The sequence below is a fragment of the Pimephales promelas genome, chromosome 1, assembly GCF_988280905.1.
Source record: "Pimephales promelas chromosome 1, fPimPro1.hap1.1, whole genome shotgun sequence".
NCBI lineage: Eukaryota > Metazoa > Chordata > Actinopteri > Cypriniformes > Leuciscidae > Pimephales > Pimephales promelas.
Genome location: NC_142769.1, coordinates 36285106 through 36293806, shown reverse-complemented (window position 1 = coordinate 36293806; position 8701 = coordinate 36285106). Strand labels below are relative to the sequence as shown.

The 8701-nt window shown below is 38.9% G+C and overlaps 3 protein-coding genes across 4 annotated transcripts; 1 reads left to right on the top strand and 2 right to left on the bottom strand.

Annotated features, from left to right (window-relative positions):
- Window positions 1-18: 18 nt before the first annotated feature.
- On the bottom strand, window positions 19-1460 carry harbi2 (harbinger transposase derived 2). The gene is made up of 4 exons (XM_039689055.2): window positions 967-1460; window positions 778-893; window positions 578-689; window positions 19-496 (listed from the first exon to the last, which is right to left on the bottom strand). The coding sequence occupies exons 1-4, from the start codon at window positions 1397-1399 to the stop codon at window positions 87-89; spliced, it is 1071 nt and encodes a 356-aa protein (XP_039544989.2). The 5' UTR covers window positions 1400-1460; the 3' UTR covers window positions 19-86.
- Window positions 620-7795, top strand: polr2m (RNA polymerase II subunit M). Of its 2 annotated transcripts, none has more exons than XM_039689057.2 (5): window positions 620-709; window positions 5252-5369; window positions 5829-6395; window positions 6757-6964; window positions 7187-7795. In XM_039689057.2, exons 2-5 carry the CDS (start codon window positions 5260-5262, stop codon window positions 7328-7330), a joined length of 1029 nt encoding a protein of 342 aa, XP_039544991.2. In that variant the 5' UTR covers window positions 620-709; window positions 5252-5259; the 3' UTR covers window positions 7331-7795. The 2 variants fall into 2 exon arrangements, with proteins under 2 accessions (XP_039544991.2, XP_039544990.2); XM_039689056.2 differs by lacking the exon at window positions 620-709 and adding an exon at window positions 4939-5098.
- serf2b (small EDRK-rich factor 2b) lies at window positions 2792-4195 on the bottom strand. The gene is made up of 3 exons (XM_039689058.2): window positions 4056-4195; window positions 3209-3317; window positions 2792-3114 (listed from the first exon to the last, which is right to left on the bottom strand). The coding sequence occupies exons 1-3, from the start codon at window positions 4060-4062 to the stop codon at window positions 3048-3050; spliced, it is 183 nt and encodes a 60-aa protein (XP_039544992.1). The 5' UTR covers window positions 4063-4195; the 3' UTR covers window positions 2792-3047.
- Window positions 7796-8701: the final 906 nt, after the last annotated feature.

Below are 8701 nucleotides of genomic sequence, written 5' to 3'. Positions count from 1 at the left end.
TTAACATCAACATGAGAATAGATGAAAACAAATTTAATGACAATAAAGGTTAATGCATTAATACAGCCTAATATGAAACATTTCTCTCAAACAAACGTATTTAGTTGGTCAGTGAAATATTCTGCAGTGATGGCATCTCTGACAGCTCTGCCAGCAGGATGGTCCCAAGTAATGGGGTCAACATCATCATCAATATCATCATCAGGGGGGAGATAATATTCCTCTGGCACTCGCTCCTTCCTTATAGTGGCTATGTTGTGAAGGACAACACATGCACCCACAATCTGAGATGCCCGCTCTGGTGACACTCTCAGGTCACGAAGACAGTTAAACCGTGCCTTTAAAATGGCAAGAGTTTTTTCAATCTTGCGCCTGGTTTGCCTGAGGGCCATGTTAAAGTCATGCTGTGGTGTTGTCTCAGGGTCAGGGTAGGGAGTCATCAGAAAGCTCTGACATGCATAAGTCTTGTCTCCCACCAGCACACCGTCAAACAGCCCTGTCAAATGAACAGAAAAAAAGTGTCACAATAAAAGTCCATTTTTGTAAAGTGTAGTCTACTGTTCCTATTTTACCATACCTTCCTGTAAACGCTTGCACAACGACGAATTCTCGAAAATCTGGTTGTCATGCATTGAGCCAGGCCATCTGGCATCCAGACTTGTGACCATACACTGATGGTCACAAGTAATCTGTAATGAACATACTGCTGGTGAGTCCCACGTTTTACCTCTACTATAATTCATGTGGATGTATATTGGTTAAATGCAATATACCTACCTGAACATTGAGGCTGTGAGTAGCCTTTCTGTTGAGATAAGTAGCCTCAATTTCTTTTATTGGAGTCGAGATTGGAATGTGTGTGCAATCTATTACTCCAATAGCTCTAGGGAATCCTTGCAAAAGATCACAGCATTACCAACTCTTAATATCGATCGTTATTTGTATTAGTGTGTTGATCAATCTTACCAGCTATATTGGAGAAGCCCTCTTTTATGGCCACAGTGGGTAAATGACCAGGAAACACAACGAATTTGTTTAGATATTTCTGGAGTGCGATAACTACCCTACGAATTGTTCGGCAAACTGTGTTCTTGCTGAGCTTCTCGGCATCGCCCACTTCATACAGGTATGTACCACTCGCAAAGAAACGCAAAGCGATACAAATCATTTGTGGGACAGTGGTCGCATGGCTTCGCCGCGTCGGGTTCTTAATATGGGGTTCTAGAAGCCGACAAAGATACAACATTCCCTCCGCCGAAAATCGGTATTTCTCGTGTAAGTTCGCGTCAGAGAATGCAAGGGGGTTTTGCTTATCTCTAAGAACTCTTTCTCTTCGTAAAGCCCTTTGTACAATTTGGGCTCCGATATCAACAGGATTATCCAGAAACGGTGAAGCCATTTTGCTACTAGTAGTACGCTTACTACAATGAGAATGGACTTGGGTACGTCAGAGTTATGTCACTTTGCTCACAGCTGATTGGTCTAATATCTGTTTGTGAGCTGTTATCATGAATGAACGATGGACAATAGAGGTGTCTTAAACAAAACCTGTCCCAGAGCAGTTTAACATTTATTTTTACCATGGCTGTGTAAAACTTGAGAAGGCTGTAGTTGATGCTTTATTGAAAGAATTGTTTGTGAGTCGGATCTTTTTTCTGGCCTGAACGATTTATAAATCAGATTCACTAGGCTAAGAATCAGATTTCACTGGTTTAAAAGTTTAATAGCAGAAATGGTAAATCTGCTTGTATGAAACTGTTGTCAACACACACATTGTTCATAGTTGGAACATTTATTCTCTTAATTAATTAATTGTTTTATGATCTGAATCATTGCTGCAGACACAGTCAGTTTTCAACATTTTCCTTATTATTAAAACTTAATTGAAAGCGTAATAAATCGGAACATGTGAACATATGGCTTTATTTTATAGCTGTACTTGTAAAAAATAAACGCCATGTCAGCGTTCACGAGCGGTTCGAAAGAACCAGAGCCATAAGAACCATTCGCTAGCCCCGCCTCCTCTCTGAAAAACCCCGCCCTCCGAAGACATTTCAGCAAACCAAAATATTCGACTTAATATCTGATTCTAAAATAGAATCCCATGCGTGGTCAGATTAGGAGCGTGTTGTTTAGTGCGCCGCAGGGCACCTAATTCAGTGATTCATGGAAGTAAGGACATTTTCTGTAAAAGCTGACATCATATATAACAAGGGTAATATGGCATTTGTTTTGCGACACAGGCCTCATATATTATGCTTTTTCATTGCCACAGGATTATTTATGTACTATCAGTGGTGGCATGTGCATTGTCCGTTCCAACAGGGTACCCTATGGACACCACAATTATAGCACAATATGTCAAAGCTAATTTATCATATATGAAGAGATTACTGACATTCCAAATAAGTACAAACACCACATAACGCTGAATGAGTAAAAATGTACCAGTTATGCCAGTAAAGAAGCTGGCACTGAGAGTTCACAACTGATTTTAAACATCAAATAAATCAGTGAGATTAGAAATATGCACTGCATTATTTGAACAGTCAATTATCATCTTGGAACTGCTTAACAGTTTTTTGGTTACGGCTGGCGGTTTATAGAAATTTGCCCTCAATCGTAGTTAATTCCGTAAAGAAAAAATGTGAATTGTTAAAAACCTTAAATTCTTAAAACACACATGCATATAGTATTATAGGGATAACATTTTAATTGGTAGGTGTGCATTAAAATGTACATTTTTATTAAGAAGGGCACTTTATACAAAAATACAAGATTACAAGTCCAGTCCAGACATTTTGAGACTCCCATTTATTTGGGCTTGCTCGGATTATTTGAACATAAGAAACTCTCTCCTCCTCCATAGCTGAACACAAATCATTATGTACTGTAAGGTTGATATGCCCTTTCAAGCACATTATGGAGTTTGGGATGAAACATTAAAGAATCAAACTCTCCACATCTACACAATGAAAGATATTTTTTTTCTTGACAAAAGGAAAAAAGATCTTGGATGCCATGTCGGTCACAACCCCATACACTGGTTATTTGGCTTTAGGGTCTCCTTTCTCGTTTGCCTTTTTTTGTTTCTGCTGCATGATTTCAGCATCTCTGAAATACAAAAATAAATAAATCATATTCACAGTCAGTAGGAATGCACTTTGTAATTCCAAGCATCTATATGTTATTGTTCTCTTTAGTGTACCTTTGCTTACGAGCAGCTGCTGAGAGGCCATCTTCATTTCGCTTCCCCTTGGTATTATCAGTTTGCTTCTTAGCATTCTTTAGACGGGCAAGCTCACGCTGATTTCCCCCTGCAGGACGAGAGATTTCAACACTCTTAATGGCTTGTTCTTGTCAACTCCCTTGAAAAGCAAAAGATTGCACATGATTGAACGGGTCAACAAGAAGATGCCACTTTGTTTCAAAATCTCCAATCTGTCATTGGCAAATCTATCCATTGTCAAGAAGTGTATTTAGAGAACGAGCAAGGTTGATGCTGTGTACAGTATAACACGTAAACCCAAATCTGTGTACAGTATAATCATCTGTGGCAGTGAGGCGACGTGGCAATGAAGGCGCCAGAGACCCTTCAACAAAATAACAACATCCGCACAAAACGATAGACTACCTACTATCGTCGATATCACAAAATTAACAACATTGTTTTCTTATAAGATAAAAAAAAAATCGCTGTGTTTGCTGGGTGGCATTACTGATGCATTGCAATCGACTAACGTTATATAATTTAAGTTTGCTAATGTTAAACATCCGTCAACTTTTTGACAATGTTTTAAAAAGTTTTCCGTGTCGTAGTATTTATATAAATAAATAATTTTCACTAACATCACCCCAAATCTGCATTTTGCCTGGTTTAGAAGCCTAATCTTGTGATTTCCTTTCTTGAACTTTCCACCGAATAAGCTAACTGGCTAGTTGGTTAGCCTTGTTATTGTATTGCTCCGGAAACCTGGATTCCATTAAAGTGCTAACATTGGTAACCATAGAAGCTTGATATAATGTCAACCAAATTAATAAAAATCAATACCCACTCGTCATGATCGCTCTTTTGTTGTCGCCGGAGCGCAAAGCTCAACCAGGCGTTACCTCTTGTACTTGTGTGATGGCTGGCGGACCCGAGTCAATTCGGAAGATTTACGACAACGCAGTGTCGGAACACAGCAGTGCGTTTCCAAGTGGACGTCATTACGTCACATGGAGATGTTAAAGAGTAACTTATTTTTAAAATTTTAATCTCTGTATTTTTCTTTTGCAAATGTAAAAAAAAATAAGCAATTGTACTAAATAAATAAACAAACAAACACGTTTATTCAGAGACTGTATTAATTAAAATAAGGACTAATATTTTCGCTTTATTCTCTGAATCTCATTGATAAGACCTGATCTACCTGATTTTACCATTCACATTTTACCAAATTACAATAATTTGTACCGTCATACCTCTCAGATCTATGTTTGTATTACAGTAACATTTTAATATTTTGTATTCATGCGCCACATGGGTAATATTTTCCAAATCATTATTTCTCAATGAGAAATAATGTGCCATATTACCCATGTGGCACAGGAATACAATTCTCATCAAAATATTTAAATTCAAAAATATATAAAAATTTTGTTCAGTGAAAGTGACTGAAATCTAGCACACAAGTCAATTTTTTAATGGTATTTATGGCACTATATGAATGTGTATTTCTGCTCAATTCAACAGAGCGACATATCTCCGTCATCTACGACTAAATTAAATATGTAATTTATTGTAATAAATGTAATTTAATTTACTGTTATTTTGAACCTTCACAGTGGAGTGCATGAGTTTGCCCAGCAGATGGCACCAGTGCAATGGCATTTATTTCTTTGTTTCTTTCTTCCTAGGTTCTGTTCTTTCGAAGACTTCGATAGCTTTTTTTATTTTAACAATGAAATACAGACAACAAACAAATCTATTTATTTTAAACAATATGTTTTCATTATTATTATTACATTTATTTCTTCAATTTTTTGGGAGAATGGCTGTTCAACTGTAGACGCTTGTTTTTGCTTTGGGCCTTTTATTTTGTAACTTGTATGCTAGGTATTATCGTTGGTTACTTCATTCATTGTCGTTGCTTATTTTTGACACATGGCAGTGGATATTTAGCGCCCTGTATCATCAGTCATGAAGCTTTATAGAGTGAACATTTGTATTCAGTGTGTAATTTGTATTTGGGTTACTCATTCTTCACAGATCTGATCATGTCGGCGGCGTGGACAGCGCGCCAGGGGGAAGTGGGTGATCTGAGAAGCAAGAGTAAAGATGAGCTCCTTGAGATACTCTCTCGACAAGAAAAGTTACTGTCTAATAAGTAAGTGATGTCCTCTACCTTTTTATTTTATTTAGCCCCGTTCCCCTGAATATAATCATAACATATCTATATACTGGCTAAAATATTGTGCTGCTTAAATATTCTGGATCATTCCAGGTCCACTCACTCACTCACTGCTCACTCACTGGCGCCCCCACAGTAAACTTTCTTATTAGTCGTGTAAACAACAGATCCGTGCATCATAAATCCCATGAGTGGTAGTGTACACTGCTGCTCATAAAAGTTGGGGCAATTTATAATTCAAAGCAAAAACACCCCTTTTATATGTAATACAAATTAATTTGTTGCATTGTTGAAGTAATTGATGAAGTTTGCAACATTAACACTGTTATTTTCCTGTGTATTACTATCAAGCTGCTTTGAAAAAAGTCTTAATGTTTAAAGTGTTATATAAATAAATATATCTAAAAATGAATTGTAATTTTATGATCTTTTCAGGAGATTTGTTCAGAGCCTCCCAGATAAAGGAAAGAAGATTGCTGACTTTGTGGTGAAAGTACACCTTGCACTTGGACATCTGGAGGAGGAAGAGAGAAAACAAGCAAATTTAATCTCTGTCCGGACAGAGTTACAGGCTAAATATCAGCAAGCCCTTGCCAATCGAAGCACAGATAAGCATTTAGGCTCAAATTTGGACATGATTATTCCATCCCATGACGGAAAGGAAGCCAATGTTAATATTGATGAGGCTAACATACAGGAAAATGGTGGTTTGTTTGGCCAAGAGGAGTCTTTGACATCCCGGCCTCAGGTTGCTGGAACGCTAGGAAAAGCCGGTGGGAATGCACCAGCCTCACTGATGAAAGACACAGAGCTTGTGGAGGCGTTTGGACGAGTAACACTTGATGAAAGTAACAACTCCTCCAACCAAGGCACCATCAAACCCCTGCCTTCTAGTATACCCTTTCTGGGTAATCAGCTTCAGAAGAAACCACATTGCTTTGAGGTCCTGGAGAGGACAGAGAAAAGTGTGAATATGAGGAAGCCCAGATTCAAACCAAACCAGTTAGTAGTGGAACTACACTGTCATTGCATGGCTTTGTATTTATTTTAATAAATTGAAATTGAATGCTAACTACATTAATACACTTCATATTTACATTACAAATTAAGACTTTTTATAGTTTGTTCTAGTTATAATGAGAATATAAGGATCTAGAATGTGGGGAATATGATTTTATGGATGTTTAACCTTAAATACTTTACTTGAATAGCTTCAGGTCTCAGGTTAATTTTCCCTTGCATGGTGCTAGTAACAGACAGCCACGTCATGGGTTCAAGTCCTAGGAAATACATAAACTTTTAAAATCCATAGTTAAAATGCTCTGCAAGTCACTCTGGATAAAAGTCTCTGTTCTTTCTTTAGGTTAAGTGTAAAGTCGACATCTACATCACCTAGTCAGGCCTCTGGCAGCACCACACCACTTACTGCAGAGGCCAGAAGACAACAAGACCGAAAACACCTGGATGACGTTACTTCGGCTAAGCTTCCACCCCTGCACCACAGTCCTGCTCAGCTGCTGTCATTAGAGGAGTCATCAGACCTTCAGCAAGAGCAGACCAGAAGGCACCTGGTAGGTTGAAGATGTCTTGCTCATAGATAAAGTGAGTTTTGAATGATCAAAGTGATGAATGACATTTCTAAGCATCTGAGGCCTCGAAAAAGTACTACTTGAATATTCCCGGCTGAGAGTATAAAACCTTCACGGGTTTGCCTCTTGTGTGTTTTTGTTCCTGCCTCATTATGTATTCAGGAAGTAGTACATTCATGTAATTGTGTATACTGTTCATTTCAGGAGTTGCAGGCCAAACAAGCTGCCCAGAAGCTGGCAGATGGTCTGAGGATAAGGATGGAGACTTACAACCCAGAAGGAGGCCCACTGGAGGCCTACAGAGAGGTACATGATGATGGGGCCCAGCTTTCCTCAGAGGAGGACTGACCGTGGGGCCCTACAGGCAGGGTACTGGCTTGCTGATATGTTTGGCCCCTTGCCCTGGACCAGCTCTCGGCCTTGGGCCCATGCTTCAGGACCCTGGAGAGAGGCTTTTAAGCCTGAGGACAAGAGGATGTCTCTTCATGAACTGCACTGACAATGCTTTGAGATTCTGCCAGGGAAGATAAAGCAGCAGGTTGAATCAAGTTGAGAGTTATCTTGTTGAAAACCTGAACATTTTTGCATGTGGAAATGTTACTATCCAACAGTAACAGATTATTTTGGCAAGCCAATTCCAGAAATCTACCTTGGCAGGTCCACACCTGTTGTCTTGTATAGAATAATATAATTTGAAGCTTTTATCAGCTGTACCTTCAAGGGTGTACTTCATGTGCTATTGTGAAGATGGTAATAGAATATTTTTGTATGACCTTTCTTAGTGTTTATTTAAAACAAAACCCTCTGAATTGACCTCCAAAGCTTGTGATTGGTTCTTTGAATCGGATAACAGAAACCGCAGTTTCATAAACTAAAGGTGGAAGCACTTAGTGTTTTGTCACTTGATCGCAACAGCTTGGGAGACGTCTGTCTCCCTCCCTTTTTGCAGCATTGTTTTGATAACCGCCCCACTGGTTTGATTGGAATGAGTCAGCCGTCGTTTGAAGGGAGGGATGTTGTTATCAGTGCAGAAATCTGTGACATGCCTCAGATGATTAATATATGTCATGTGAAATATCGAGGCTTGAAGGAATTAGACCAATTGGTGGAGTACATCTGGATTGTATTTAGATCGTGTTACTGCATGAAGTGGCAATGCATTCTGGGATGGCAGCAATAGACCGACGTGCCATATGGTAAATGCAATTTCTAAAGACATCAACACTGATAAAGAATTCCTAAAATTCACTCTTTTATCCTCTTAGGATGTTTAAATGGGTTTTTTTTCTCCCCAGGAATCTTTATATTCAGATGTAGAAAAAGGAGTTTGAAGGAAGGAAATCCAAATCCTCACTTCTCTGCAGTTGATGACCTGTGATAACCTCTAGTAATTGCTTCTGCCCGTTGATGGGAACTGCTGCCTCAGAAAAAAGATCCTAACACATCTGGCAGGTTAGTGTTTAGACACCGTGTGTGACGAACTCCAGAGTGCCTTACCCAGACGTCCCGTGATAAATATGTCAGACTTGTCCAGAAAGAATCTCCGCTCTACTGGTATTAATTAAGTCCAACTTGCATACAGAGGAAAAAAGACTTATCAATTACACACTAGATTCCTGTGCTGATCAGATTCGCTCGTGAGTACATAGATATGCTTGAGTTGGACATGCGTTCTGACTGTGTCTTTAAGTTGTTGTTTTTTTAGCTGCAGTGTTTGCT

Bases quoted from the DNA above. Each gene is read 5' to 3' on its own strand.
- harbi2 (XM_039689055.2), bottom strand. From the start codon at position 1,399: ATGGCTTCACCGTTTCTGGATAATCCTGTTGATATCGGAGCCCAAATT. The intron at 690-777 runs GTAGGTATATTG...TGTTCATTACAG, and splicing joins CTCACAGCCTCAATGTTCAG to ATTACTTGTGACCATCAGTG. The intron at 497-577 runs GTATGGTAAAAT...TTCATTTGACAG, and splicing joins GTGCAAGCGTTTACAGGAAG to GGCTGTTTGACGGTGTGCTG.
- serf2b (XM_039689058.2), bottom strand. The intron at 3,115-3,208 runs GTACACTAAAGA...TTTGTATTTCAG, and splicing joins GCAGCTGCTCGTAAGCAAAG to AGATGCTGAAATCATGCAGC.
- polr2m (XM_039689056.2), top strand. The intron at 5,370-5,828 runs GTAAGTGATGTC...TGATCTTTTCAG, and splicing joins GAAAAGTTACTGTCTAATAA to GAGATTTGTTCAGAGCCTCC. The intron at 6,965-7,186 runs GTAGGTTGAAGA...TGTTCATTTCAG, and splicing joins AGCAGACCAGAAGGCACCTG to GAGTTGCAGGCCAAACAAGC.